Genomic DNA, 15,395 nt, shown 5'->3' on the forward strand with positions numbered 1-15,395 from the left:
CAACCAAATTGTCTGACAACAGAGGTGTGGATGGAGCTGAAAGACACTCCCATTTCTACAGGGCCAATGGAAGCCTTGAACATAGTTTTCATTCTATAGAAGTAAGAATCCTGTGGCTGCTTCATAACATCTCTGTGAAGATAGTCTTAAGAAGTACCAGATTCTAAATCAGGGTCAGGGCACAGAGGGAAAGAAAAGCATAAAGGTCTTTGAGCAAACGGTAAGAACAATGTCACAGTAGGCTCTCAGTAACTCTCTTTTATTGAGTGGACCCCGTTATGCAAAATCTCATCATCACAGCAGAAAAATAATTTTTCCCCTTTCTACCTAGAAATAGAATCTCCAAATCATGGGAGAGTCAACTTACTAAATAGACATGAGTGAATTCTCTGGAAAAATTCCAGCCTGAATCACTCAGGAGCCCTCAAGTTTGGAAACATTCACTCTAGTATTGGGACCATGAAGCCTTCAGCTGCTTTTAGCTACTGCATTACTTTTCATGGGTCACAGAGTGGAGGTGGGAAAGGAGAGGGTGAGTGAACGTAATTATTGCTGTTTTTGTTCATCACCTACATGCTCTCTTGACTGTTCCAGTTCTGAGTCAGTGACTGCCCAGCCCTACCATATTAAATGATGTCTGTGACCTGGCTTTCTTTTTCACTTTATAGATATGGGATCTATACACATGGACTTTTTAAGAAACTGGGAATTCCAGGGCCAAAACCTCTCCCTTTTTTGGGAACTCTCCTGGGCTACCGTAAGGTGAGTTTTATTTGAAGTTCTCCTTTGCTTCTTATGACTGGAAATTCCAGCTTAGTTCCATAATACACATGCCTCAGCTCTGGAGGAAGTTCTGAAGTTTCACACTTTCCAGGACTGTTGCCATAGGCCTCAACCGGTACATGGACAGGTTTACCACAAGGCTCTATTTTCAGCTGTTAGGAGTCTCAGGTTTTCCTTCAGTTGGTCAACCCAGCTCTCTGGCTGATTCAGCACATGACTTGATGTTCCAACTTGTATGCATTGTGAAGAGGATTTTCTTTCTGCCATGTGCAAGTTCCCAAGAAGCAACAATCAGACTGTGTAGTAGGAGTAAAGAATGAAGGATGTGCCCAGTAGTGGCTCATTAAACTGTCTACTGTAAAGTCAGAGTTCCCTCTTTATAGCATAAGCTCTGGGTAGCCTTTTCGTTTCTTCCTCCTCTTGGGTAGTTTTTAAAATTCAGTTTATTAGGCAGCCTCAGTATTCATCATTTGGTAATTTGCACATACTTGAATTCTCTGAAGAACTGATAAACCCCTGCAGTTATTTCCATGGCTCTAACTAATCCTCTGCTACCCATGATATCTTCGGGGTTTGAGAGGTGGAAGAAGAGCTTTCTGTTTTACTTCTCTTCTTTCAAAGGAGGCATCTTGTGGGTGAGTCTGAACATGGAGTATGTAGACTGTGACAAGATGGTGGTTGTCTATTGGCTTCAGATATATAACCATTGATCGAGTTGTATTTTCTTTTTCTTTTTAGCGTAGACAGACTCACTTATACAGAATCACTGGAAAGGAGATGGTTTGCGACATGTTTTAAAAAATTTAATATAACTGAGCAGAGTGTACTAGGTGACAAATGGACTGTGAGTTCTGGCAGAGCCTTTGTAGTTAACCCAGCTGATGCCTGAGCCAGGTCGTGGCCCCTGGACGGAACGTTATACATTTTTGTCCAAATGTAAGGAGGCAGAGACTTGTGTGCAGGCTCCTGTCTGCCTCAGATTTCCTTTCTGTCAGATGTGAAGCTTATTTCTCAGATCCCAGTTCTCCCAACTGAGATCTTCAGTGCCTCATTACCACCTAAGAAATTTTGTGCTTTTTTTCCCTCTGAAAGAGCAATAATTTCCTTTCTACCTTTCCCAGATCAGCCCCCTTAGTAGATACACTCCTAGATCCACACTTCTGGAACCTTCTTCACATAGTTAAAACATCGCAACTGAAAGCAACAGAAGGACTTTTAAAAGTTATATGTGAAATGTCATATTAGGTGTTTTGATGTTCCCTGTCTTATGTGGAGTGGTGACATCTCCCATCTTTTCCAAGTTGAACTGGAAAACTGGAAGTTGGGTCCACTTTTTCATTCATTCATTCACTCACTCACCTTCTTTCTGAACAAACATGGCTTAGACTTATGGAATCTGCTGGAACAAAAGAGTTCACTAGTGTCTTTTATTTATTTATTTTTTTAAGATTGGCCCTGAGCTAACATCTGTTGCCAATCTTCCTCTTTTTTTTCTTCTCCCCAAAAGCCCCCAGTACATAGTTGTATATACTCGTTGTAGTTCCATCTAGTTCTGCTATGTGGGACGCCACCTCAGCGTGGCCTGATGAGCAGTCCTAGCCCAGGATCTGAACCGGTGAAACCCTGTGCCACTGAAGTGGAGTGCGCAAAATTAACCACTTGGCCACGAGGCTGGCGCCCACTGGTGTCTTAAACTTCCTAATTCTGCTGGGATTCTAGAGAAAGCTCATGAGATAAATGAAAATGATGCTTAACTAGGAGATCAAAGAGTGTGCAGGCCACTCTTACTTTCTCTCAGCTTCAGTTTTTTCCTGTGTCCATGAAGGTAATAATTCAGAGGGTTATTTGATTCAGAGACAACACATGCACAAGCAAAAACACTTGAGAAAGACAAGGAGTTACTTAGTATTCACAGACATGGGTAAGTCATTTAATATCTGCAATACTCAGAGAAATTTCTAGAGTGACTTTAAATGTTCCATTTTGAACAGCTCCATTATTTTCTCTGCTTCCCCGTAAGACATCTATGAATAAGAGATTCCCTCTGCCAGTGAAAGATAGTAAGCCCAGTTTCGTGGGATTCAAATAATTTATGTCCCAATTAGAGGTAGGTTTCAATACATTTACATTAATAATCCTATTTTGTTTCTCCTTGCAGGGTTTCGGGGGTTTTGACACGGAATGTCTTAAAAAATACAGAAAAATGTGGGGGTGAGTATTCTGGAAACTTCCATTGGATAGGCTTGTTATGAATAGGTTTCCTGGAGTGAAAGATTATCTCAGTCCAGAGCCATTTTTAGAAACTTTAGAAATCAGGGAATGAAATTGCTCAGAATGCTACTATCACTTTTTGATCGTTCCAAATCTTTTTCCAGTTGTAGGCACATTATTACACATTTGTGTTAGTATGTCTACAGTTTTCCTCTAGTGTTATGCCTTATGCACTTATCATATTTTTGATATATCTTCAAAGTTATAATTTTCATGACTGACTCTCATTAATTAATTTTTCTGTTCCTAGATAATTTACTTGCCATCCATTATTTACTAACCTTACTTCCATTTTGTAATAAAATATTTTAAACATGCAAAAATTTATGGAGTATGGTATAGGAAAAATCCACAGACACAACGCCTATACTTAACAAATGTTCTAATGTTATTTCCAGCCCTGATCTCTAGGGTTATAGATCATGTAATGTCAGGATGAAAGTCTGGATTTCCAGGTGTGGCTCCAACTGTAGAATCTGGCTTGTTAAATTTAATCAGCTCTGTTTTCCCAACAGGTTTTATGATGGTCGACAGCCTGTGTTGGCTATCACAGATCCAGACTTGATCAAAACTGTACTAGTGAAAGAATGTTATTCTGTCTTCACAAACCGGCGAGTAGGCATCCATTTTTTAAAATTAAAAACTTTACTTATTTATTAAGTTTTTATTTAGAAATAATTACGGATTCACAGGATATTCCCAAAATAAAAATTATAGGGAGATTCCATGTTGTGCAGCTTTCATCCTGTTTCCCCCAGTAGTAATAACTTCATAATTATAGTACAGTATTAAAGCAGGAAATTGACATTAGTACTATCCATAGAGCTTATGCAGATATCTTCAGTTTCATGTGCGCTCATTTGTGTGTGTGTTGTTCTATGAACATTTAACATATATGTAGATTTGTGTAATGACCACCACACTCAAGATACACAACTGTCCCATCACCATAAAGCTCCCTCTTACTATTCTTTTATAGGCATGATGTGTAGCTTGTGTTTTCTTCTTATCAAGGAGGATAAAAAGCAGAGAAAACACTTTTTTGTTTTGCTGAGGTTGATTTATCAATTTTTTCTTTTATGGGCTGTGCCTTTGATATCAAGTCTGAAAACTCTTCGTCTTCCACTAGGTCCTGAAGACTTTCTTCTATTACTTTTTCTTGAACATTATATAGCTTTACATTTTACGTTTAAATCTATGATCCATTTTGTGTTAAATTTTATATCAGGTGTGATGTTTTGGTCAAGGTTCACTTTTGTTTTTGGCCTATGGATATCTAATTGCTTCAGCACTGTTTGTGGAAAGGCTCTCTTTCCTCCATTGAATGGCTTTTGCACCATTGTCAAAAATCAGTTGGATCTATTTATGTGGGTCTAATGTTCATGCTCTATTCTATTAATTGATCTCTGTATCTATCCCTCCACCAGTACCACACAATCTTGATTACTGTAGCTATAGAGAAGTCTTAACATCACGTAGAGTGATTCCTCTCGCTTTCTTATTTTGTTTTTAGAATTGTTTCAGCTATTCGAGCTCCTTCATCCTTCCATATGAATTTAGGATAAGCTTCTCTATGTCTACAAAAAAATTGCTTGGATTTTGATATTATCTATTGATCAATTTGGGAAAAATCTTTACACTTACTAGGTAAGTCTTTCAATCCATTAACACAGTATGCCTCTCCATTTATTTGGGTTTCTTTGATTCCTTTTACAAAGATTTTGCAGTTCCCACCACAGAGATCCTGTGCATGTTTGTTAAATTTACACCTGAAATATTTCATTTTCTTTGGAGTGAATGTAAATGGTATCATATTTTCACATATTCATTGTAGTTATATAGATGTGGTTGACTTTTGTGTGTTGATTTTCTATCCTACGACCTTGCTGAGCTAATTTATTATTTCCAGAGATTTTCTTTTTATGTTACTTGAGATTTTCTACATTGACAATTATGTCACCTGAAAATAGGAACACTTCTATTTTTTTCTTTCCAGTCTCTATGGTATTTATTTCTTTTTCTTGTCTTACTGTACTAGGTAGGACTTCCAGTATGATGATGAAGAGTGGTGAGAGTGGTTATTTTGCATTGTTCCTGAACTTAGCAAGAAGCATTCAGTTTTTCAACATTTTTAAAATTGTTATTAATTTATTTTTGACAAGTAAAAAATGTAAATATCTGTAGTGTACAATGTGATGTTTTGATATATGTATACGTTGTGAGATGATTACCACAAATGAATTAACATATTAATTAACTCCATAGTTACCTTTTCTTGTGTGTGTGGTAAGAACACTTAAGATCCACTCTCTTAGCAAATTGCAAGCATACAGTACAGTATTATTAACCATAGTCATAATGCTGTACATTTGGTCTCCAGAGCTTGTTCGTCTTGTAAGTGAAAGTTTGTACCCTTTGATCAATATCATCCCTTCCCCTTTTCCCTAGCCTCTGATAAACCACCATTCTACTCTCTGTTACTATCGGTTTGACTTTTTAAAAAAATTCTACATATGAATGAGATCATATGATATTTGTTTTTCTGTGTCTGGTTTAGTTCACTTAACATTTTGTCCTCCAGGTTCATCCATTTGTTCACAAATGGCAGAATTTGTTTCTTTTTCAAGGCTGAATTATATATATATATATATATACATATACATACCGCATTTTATCTATTCATTCATCTGTCCACTTACATTGAAAGTAATTACTGATAGAAAGTATTTATTAATGCCATTTTGAATGTGCAGGTGTTTCATAGATGCTTTGTTTCTTCTTCCTCTCTTCATCCCATCTTCCTTTGTGATGTAATGTTTTTCTATAGAGGTGTGCTTTGCAGGCATCCATAGCATCTATGCTGGTTGTTGGTTTCCTCAGCAGCATAGGCTCCAGAGTCTTCTGCAGAGCAGGTCACAAAGATTCATGGTCACTCCCACTGCATGCCTGATACTGGCAGCCCCGGCCATTCTTATCTGTTCCTAGTTGTCTCCAGATGTCTCAGCTATGCAGTCTCTGGATGGATTGAAACCAAAGCAGGTCATTTGTTCAGTGCACTGAAAGGCTGGGGAAACTGGTCACTTACTCTGCTGTGCTATTCCTGGCAAGGGGAACTCTCTCAGCCTGGAGAGTTCCCTCTTAGTGCTGATCAGTGCTGGCCTGTGGGATGAAATGAGGCAGACAAAGAGAAACTATTTCCTCTACAAATTTTGTGCAGTATTCTTGTTTCTTTTGGTCCACTGTGTTGCTGAAGCTTCTTAAGTAGGCTTCTGAGCTCTCCTATACCTGTTTTCCTTTTGTCAACATCTGTATATTGTTTGTGGGTGATGGATGTTTGAGTCTCCTACTCCGCCATCTTGGTTATATCACTCTAGTCTTTCATCATAAGTGTGATGTTAGCTGTAGGTTTTTAATAGATGTTCTTTATGAAGTAGAAGAAATTACCCTCGCTTCCTAGTATTTATCATGACTGAGTGTTGGATGTATCCATTTTAATACAAAATATAATTTTGGAAGATGAAATAAAGTCTCAAGCAGCTTAGCTTGGTAGGCCAGTCCCAATCTAGAAATATAATTATTTCTTTCTTTTCTTTTCTATACCTGAAGAAAAAATGTAATGGAAAGGGATTGCCATGTGATTGTATCACTTCTTCAGAATAGCAAATAGATTACCAATGTTTTAAGTATTAAATATTATTTATTTAAAAATCACCATATCAAGAAATCTCTTATTTTGAGTTGCTTTTGCTGTACATATATTTAAAGACAGAACTAGTCTGAGGCAACATACAGTTTGACAAGGCCATCTGGATATCTATCATGAATCCCTTTCTGCTCTGCAGCCCTGGAGAATGAACCAGGGCTCTTTATGTTCTAGTCTCATGGAAGAACAGTTTCCCTACCACATGAGTCATTTGCATTTAAAAGGAGATTGGAGTATAAAGGCTGGAAACAACATTGGGTGGCTAGATGTCTCCTTCACCTTCACAGGAACATAGACATTTGGGATAAATATTTATTGATCACCTATCATAGGATCTGCTACTAAGTAGATAGTCACTAAATATTTGTTGAGTAATTGATGCACATTTAACAAATTTTTCACAAGTGTTGAGACCTCCAAAACTTATGTAGGGCAAAATGTCTTTTGCCTTTGAGTCTAGTCTTTTGGTCCAGTGGGGTTTATGAAAAATGCCATCTCTATATCTGAGGATGAACAATGGAAGAGAATACGAACTTTGCTGTCTCCAACCTTCACCAGTGGAAAGCTCAAGGAGGTAAGAAAGTAGAAACTTTTACTTAGAAACTTAAAGAATACATCTGGGTTCACGTAAAAAATAAGATCATAGTCTTTTTTTAAGTGGTATTTTGCTGAATTTGAGCTGCCTAAAAATGGTGTTTTCTTTTTGTTTCCTAGAAGAGACATTATAACATACATTATACAATGTCATTTGCTGCTCCATGCATGTGAAAGCTAGGTCTTTCTAGGACTTGAGTCTCCTCATTTAACTTTGTGTGGTGTTGTATATTGTATCTAGATGTACCCCATCATTGGCCAGTATGGAGATGTGTTGGTGAGGAACCTGAAGAAAGAAGCAGAGAAAGGCAAGCCCATTGCCTTGAAAGAGTAAGTAGGAGTGCACATGCTGGGATTCTGAGCTCAGTCAAGAGACCCTCCAACTACCTGCCATGCAACCCAAATTCAAACTGTTGAGTTATTCTAGTGAACAAACAGAAGTAGGTGTGTGGTGCTACAATTCCAATGGGCCACCCAAGGAGTGCAGGGCAGCAAGGAGAGAATGGGTCTTCTCCTGTGTACATGAAACAGGATTAGTTTATCTGCTTATTTATCAACTTGTGTATTCTGGAATTCAAAACTATGTAGTTTCGAAAGAAGAAACATGATCATACCAAAGTTTTCAGTGTGGAGGGTATGGAATGGTGAAAAGAAGACGTTTGGTACATATCGATGGACAGTGCGTGGAGTAGGAAAGTTACAACGTGGAACTTGGAACAACTTAAACCCCTTCATGATTTCATTGAGCATACCAGCAAAATACTAAATAATAAATCTTACCACCACTTCCCCTTCCTTCAGTCTCAAAAGAGAGAAGGCCCCAGATAGGCTATGCATATGGTGATCATATCATCTATTGCATAAACTTGTATATGTAATTATGCAGGAACACCAATGTAAACTGGGACCGTCTTGGGGAAAACTGGGGGCATATGATCACTTAGCTATGGGATCCCCCAATCAATTTTGGATGATTTATTATTATTATTTTGTAACTAGGGACATTCTTAGTTTTTACATTACAGAAATGAGTCTGTACCCAGGGCAACTGAGATTACTGGAGTTGAGGAGGAATGGTTCTTTCAGGAGTCTTAGCAGGAGTGTAGAGAAGGAGGGGTGACATTACCGGCAAATTAGAATAGGGGTAATTCCTTTGTAATGTGCTAAAGAAGAGTCAGCTTTCAGTATAGATACTGTGGTGAGGCTCAGTGTCATCTTTCTTGACTACCCTAGGAAGAGTTAATTATTCCACCCTTTGTCCTGCTCAGACACAGTGCTTATATACCTACTATTGCCCGTACTCTGTACATCATATGGTAGTTTGTCTGATTATGGTTCTCTATCCACCTATGACTCAGCTCCTTCAACTCAGAGGAGGCTCTAAGATGCCTTAGTGCCCCATCTCCCCTAACACAGGGCCAACTGCATCACTGGCACATGATAAACACCTCATAAGTGAGTGTGATGGTAGCGTAGACTCTTCAGATGATCCAGTAAAAGGTTCTGAAGGTATGTGTCTCTTTACCTGTATTGCCTGGGAGCATGAACTTACATGCAGTTCATGCTGTGTATTTTGCATAAGGATAGTAAAGAGGTGCTGATTTTAGCTTTCCATGTCTTTCTTTCTCTCCTCAGCATTTTTGGGGCCTACAGCATGGATGTGATTACTAGTACATCATTTGGAGTGAACATCGATTCCCTCAACAACCCACAAGATCCCTTTGTGGAAAATACAAAGAAACTCTTAAGATTTGATTTCCTTGATCCATTCATTCTCTCAATAAGTATGTGGACTACAATTTTTCTTTTCCTGCCTTCCTTCCTTCTTTCCTTCCTTCCTAAATGGGCTTTATTAATACATACTTCACATATATAACTCAACCATTTAAAATGTACAACTCAATTTTTTCACATTTTAAGTATCCACCCACAGATGCATGGCTAAAGAAAATGTAGTTTATATATAAATTGGAATAGTCTCCAGCCATAAAAGTGAAGGAAATCTTGCCATTTGTGACAACATGAATGGACCTTGAGGGCATTATGCTAAGTGAAATATCTGACGGAGAAAGACAAATACTGTATGATCTCACCTATATGTGAAACCTAAAAAGAACCAAAACCACCAAACTGATAGAGAAAAGAAATCAGTTTTGTGGATACCAAAGGTGGGGTAGGGGATAGGGGGATTAGGGGGAGGTGGTCAAAAGATACAAACTTTTGGTTATAAGTTAAGTCCTGAAGATGTAATGTGCAACATAATGACTATAGCTGACACTGCTGTATGGCATATTTGTAACTTGCTAAGAGAGTCAAATCTAAAAATTCTCATTGCAAGAAAAAATATATTCTTTTGTAACTATATGAGGTGATGGATGTTAACTAAACTTATTGTGGTAATCTTTTCACTATATATATATAAATATATATATAAAATATACATATATATGTCAAGTCATTATGCCATACATCTTAAAATTATACAGTATTGCAGATCAATTATAATTCAATAAAATTGAGAAAGATTTTTATTCCATTCAAAGATATGTGTAACCATCACTATAGTCAATTGTTAGAACATTTTTGTCAACATAGATACTCTGTATTTTTTAACTACTACTTCCCTCTCCTTAGTCCTAAGCAAATGCTAATTTACTCTGTCTCTATAGATTTAGGTAGCTTGGAAACTTCGCATAGATGGAATCATACAAATGTGGTCTTGTGTGGCTGGCTTTCTTCCTTTAGCATAATGTTTTCAAGGTTCATCCGTGTTGTAGCACGTATCAGTACTTCATTTCTTTTTATGGTCGAATAGTATTCCCTTGTATGGACATACCATGTTTTGTTTATCCATTCATCAGTTGATGGACATTTGAGTTGTTTCCAGATACTGGCTATTGTAAGAGTACTGCTATGGACATTCATGTGCAAGATTTTTTTAATCTACGTACCTGTTTTTGATTCTTTTGATAGTGTACTCAGGGGTAGAATTGCTGAGTTGTATACTTATTCTGTGTTTAACCTATTAAGGAACTGCCAAACTGTTTTCCACAATAGCTGCACCATTTTCCATTCCCACCAGTGATGTATAAAGTTTCCATTTTTCTCCACATCCTTACCAACACTGGTTCAATACTTTTTTGTTTTTTGATTATGGCCATGCTAGTGGGTGTGAAGTGGTATCTAATTGTGCTTTTGATTTGCATTTCCCTAATGGCTAGTGACGTTGAGCAACATTTTACATGTTGTTGACCATTTTTATACCTTCTTTAGATAAATGTACATTCAAAGCTTTTGCCCATTCATAGTTGTGTTGTTTGTCTTCTTGTTTGTAAGAGTTCTCTATGTACTCTATGTATCCTTATCAGATATACAATTTGAATTTCCCCCCCCATTTGGTAGGTATCTTTCATTTTCTTGATAGAGTTCTTTGAAGCAGAAAGTTTTAAATTTTGATGATGTACAATTTATGTATTTTTTTATTTCATTGCCAGTACTTCCGGTGTCATATCTAAGAATCTATTGCCTAATCTGAGGTCATGAAGATTTACCCCTTGATATTCTTCTAAAATTTATATGGTTTAGTTCTTATGTCAGATGTTTACTCCATTTTGAAGTATTCTTTTTTTGTGTTTATGGAGTGAGGTAAGAGACCAACTTCATTTTTTTGCATGTGGCTATCGAGTTTGTTGAAAAGAGTATTTTTCCCCACTGGACAGTATTGGAAACTTTCTCAAAATCCAGTGTAGTATAGACACATCAGTTTATTTGTAGACTCTAAATTCTATTCCATCGATCTCTATGTCTATCCTCATGACAGTACCACATTACCTTGATTGTTAAAGCCTTGTGGTAAATTTTGAAATCGGAAGTGTGAGTCCTACAAATTTATTCTTTTTTTTTCAAGAATGTTTGGCTGTTCTGGGTACCTTTCAATTCCATGTGAATTTTAAATTCACTTTGTCAATTTCTATAAAGAACCTCGCTAGGATTCCCTAGGAAACACCTTAAATCTTTAGATCAACTTGGAGAGCATTGCCATCTTGACAATATTAGGTATTCTGTTCTTTTCTTTCTTTCTTTCTTCCTTCCTACATTCCTTCCTTTCTTTTTCTTTCCTTTCTTCCTTAAGAAAGAAAGCCAACACTTGTGTCAATCTTCCTCTATTTGTTGTATGTGGGACACCACCACAGTATGACTTGGTGAGTGGAGTGTTGGTGTGTGCCTGAGATCTGAACCTGTGAAATCCAGGCTGCAGAAGCTGAGTGCACGAACTTAACCACTAGGCAACCAGGCCAGCTCCTCTGTTCTTTTTGAAGTTTATGTAAATTGAGTTCTTTTCTTAATTTCTTTTCTGAATTGTTTGTTGCAGTGTATGGAATACAGTTTATTTGTATATTGATTTTGATCCCTGAGGCTGAACTAGTTTATTATATCTAAGTGGTTTTTAATGGATTCTTTAGGATTTTCTATATATAGAATCATGTTATCAGATAATAGAGAAACTAGTTCTTCATTTCTTAGTGGATGTCCTTAATCAGGTTCTGATTTCCTTCTATTCCCAGATGATTGTGTGTGTGGTATTTTTTTTTTTTATTTTGGCGTGGAAGATTTGCCCTGAGCTAACATCTATTGCCAGTCCTCCTCTTGTTGCTTGAGGAAGATTGTCCCTGAGCTAACACCCATGCCAATCCTCCTCTATTTTGTATGTGGGACGTTGCCACTGCGTGGCATGAGTGGTGTGTAGGTCCGTGCTGGGGAACCAAACTGGTGAAGCCTGGGCTGCCAAAGCAGAGTGTGCGAATTTAACGACTATGCCATGGGGCTGGCCGCAGACTGAGTGTTTTTAACGCAAAAGGATTTGGAATTTTGTGAATTGCTTTTTCTGCATCTTTTAAGATGATCATGTGGTTTTTGTTTTTTATTCTACCAATATGGTGTATTACACAACCTTGCATTCCTGTGATAAACCTCACTTGCTTATGGTGTATACCTTTCTTTATATTTTTCTGGATTCAGTTTGCCAGTATTTTCTTGAGGATTTGTGCACAAGATATATTGTTCATAAGATATGTTGGTTTATAGTTTTCTTTCCTTGTGATGTCTTTGTCTGTTTTTAGTATTAGTGTAATATTAGCCTTATAGAATGAGTTTGGAAGTATTCTCTGCTCTGTTATTTTTTTGTAAGAGTTTGTTAAAAATTGATGTTAATTCTTTTTAAAATAATTGGTAGAATTCCCCATTGAAACCATCTGGAGTTGAGCTTTTCTTTATGGGTAGGTTCTTGATTACTAACTCAATCTTTTTACTTGCTGTAGGTCTATTCAAATCGTATATTTCCTTTTTAGTCATTGAGGTCACATTGGTTTATAACATTCTATAAATTTCAAGTGTACATCACTGTATTTCAACTTCTGTGTAGACTACATCATGTTCACCACAAAAGTCTAGCTGCCACCCATCACCATACACATGTGCCCCTTACCCCTTTCATCCTCCCCCACCCCATTCCCCTTTGGTAACCACCACAGATTGTCTATTTCATCTTGAATTAGTTCCCGTAGTTTTTGCCTTTCTAGGAAATTGTCCATCCCACCTAAGTTATCTGAATTATTGGTGTACAATTCTTCATAGTATTCCTTTATAGCTTTTAATTTTTTTAGTATCAGTAGTAATGTCCCCTCTTTTGTTTCTGATGCTAGTAATTTGAATCTTCTCTCCTTTTTTTTGCTCAATCTAGCTGAAGTTTTTTTTAAAAAATCTACTTTTGGTTTCATTGATTTTATCTATTTTTTAATTCTCTATATCATTAATTTCTGCTCTTTTATTATTTCCTTTCTGCTGCTTCCTTTACGTTTCATTTGCTCTTATTTTTTCAGTGTGTTAAGGTGGAAAATTAGATTATTTATTTGAGACTTTTGTTCTTTCTAAATGCAGAAATTTATAGCCATAAATTTATCTCTGAGCACTGCTTTTGCTACATCCTGTAAGTTTGGGTATATTGTGTCTTCATTTTTATTTATCTCAAAGTAATTTCTAATCGCCCTTTGGACTTCTTTTTGACCCACTTGTTATTTAGGAGTTTATGGTTTAATTTTCATATAGTTCTAAGTTTCCCAATTTTCTTTCTGTTATTGATTTCTAACATCATTTCATTGTGGTTGAAAGACATCATATATTATTTCTATCCTGACTTCAATTTCTTGAATATACATGATTAATTAAATTAACAGAATATGGTCTGGCTTATCCAAAGAGACTCTAGCCTAATGGATAAAAGGCTAAGAGGTCAAGGAATGCAATCCCATTCCTTGGGTCACTCCAAAGATGCAGAAAGAGTCACTGACGTCATTGCTATTGTCATGGCCCCTAAGCATGGACTCACTCTTGCTCAACCACTGGCCTGGAAGTCCAAGCCAAGGTCATAGAGGGATTTGCTCCTGGCTAAGAACCCTGGTGTCTTTTACTCTTCTAGTTAGTAGAGGAAATTATAATTGCTCCAGGTAAAATGTGTATTTTCATTGTGCTTTCTTTTTTTTTCCCTACAGCAATTTTTCCATTTCTTAATCCAGTTTTTGAATTATTAAATATATTTCTATTTCCAAAGAGTGTTACTGATTTTTTCACAAAATCTGTAAAAAGGATAAAAGAAAGTCGCCTCAAAGATAAAGAAAAGGTAAAATCTGGGGGATTACATAAGAGTATTCACTTTTTGATAGTTTATTGAGCTGTATACATATGATTTGTGCACTTCTCTGTAAATTTTTAAAGGTAGATAGAGAACTCTAGGGTTTAGAGTAAGAGAGTTCTAACATTTTGGAGGGAATGAAGAAGGTGGACACTGGAGAAGGAGATAATCAAATAAGTCAGAAAGCAATGATTAAAATTTAATAAGTGTTAAAATTAGTATGTTACCACATGAATATTGTTGACATAAAAACTTTACCACTTCCCTTCAATAAATTGTGAAAAGATAAAAATTACAGCTTACAAATTATTTTACTGGTATTATAACTTCCCCAGATCTTATATTGGCCAAAAATCACTTCCTTCAAGCCTTTCATTTTGCGCTTTGCTCAATGGTGGGCCCCAGCAGGCTACCTCGTGAAGTATAGTATATCCTGAATTTCAGCCCTAACCTAGTCTGGAGTGGGCAGGAGTCTTCTCTGGGTATTGAAGCTGTAAGCTGACTAATCCAGCTTTGACTTCATGAGTCCTGGACATCAGCATCTGCAGGTCTGCAGGTCAGGTAGACAGGGCTGAGTACCACAGGATGTGACTGAAGATTGCATAGAATTCTGAGTGGGTGGGGCATTTGAAGATGTTTACACAAAAGCTGCTGCTGATCTCTGCAAATTTCAGGTTATTAATCTATGTGGCCATTCATTAAGAATTAAGGCAGGAGAGAAAAATGATTTAAGTCAGGGTCTTTATCCTGAGCAAGGAGGCATGACAAGAAAGGGTGCAGGCAACTCTTTGACCAGGAAGCTGTGTTCAGAAGCCAGAGAAGTCAAGGATCAAAGAGAGCAAGGATCAAGAAGCAGTTGGACATGATGGCTAGCTTTTTCTCAGGTAAACATCATGCTCTCCAAGTTTGAAGCTGGATGATTTTGTTCAGACAAGACTAGTCACATTTATGGACTTGAAGGGCCTATAGTCTCAGGAAGAAGGCTAAGTACTGCGTTCCTGATTTATTTTGGACTTCACAAGTGACTGTGTATCATTGGAATTTTTCTTCTGCTTCCAGCAACGAGTGGATTTCCTTCAGCTGATGATTAACTCCCAAAACTCCAAAGAAATGGACACCCATAAAGGTAACCAAGGAGTTTTCAGAGGGCCACTATGGGGAAACTTGGAGGGTGGGGATGGTTCCAAAAACATGCAGGAAGTTTTCCAGATAGATGAGAATTTCTGCCAAATTGAAGAACGGCGCATGTTCAGATATAAATTGTAGTCAGGGGAACTTTCTAGAAGCAAGCATGCACAACTTTCTTCAAAGCTTGATGGGCAACCATAAACATGTATTTCATGCCTAGAAGTCAGT

At 37.2% G+C, this 15,395-nt stretch overlaps 1 protein-coding gene across 2 annotated transcripts in view; it reads left to right on the forward strand.

Moving 5' to 3' along the window:
• The window catches only part of LOC123276766 (cytochrome P450 3A12), a 54,329-nt gene that overhangs the window by 3,222 nt on the left and 35,712 nt on the right, over positions 1-15,395 (forward strand). For both annotated transcript variants that reach the window (XM_070484306.1, XM_070484307.1), the window contains exons 2-9: positions 669-762; positions 2,942-2,994; positions 3,570-3,669; positions 7,218-7,331; positions 7,593-7,681; positions 8,987-9,135; positions 13,900-14,027; positions 15,099-15,165. In XM_070484306.1, coding sequence (XP_070340407.1) covers positions 669-762; positions 2,942-2,994; positions 3,570-3,669; positions 7,218-7,331; positions 7,593-7,681; positions 8,987-9,135; positions 13,900-14,027; positions 15,099-15,165 — 794 coding nt within the window. The remainder of the gene's footprint in view (positions 1-668; positions 763-2,941; positions 2,995-3,569; positions 3,670-7,217; positions 7,332-7,592; positions 7,682-8,986; positions 9,136-13,899; positions 14,028-15,098; positions 15,166-15,395) is intronic.

Source organism: Equus asinus, chromosome 14 (genome assembly GCF_041296235.1).
Source record: "Equus asinus isolate D_3611 breed Donkey chromosome 14, EquAss-T2T_v2, whole genome shotgun sequence".
NCBI lineage: Eukaryota > Metazoa > Chordata > Mammalia > Perissodactyla > Equidae > Equus > Equus asinus.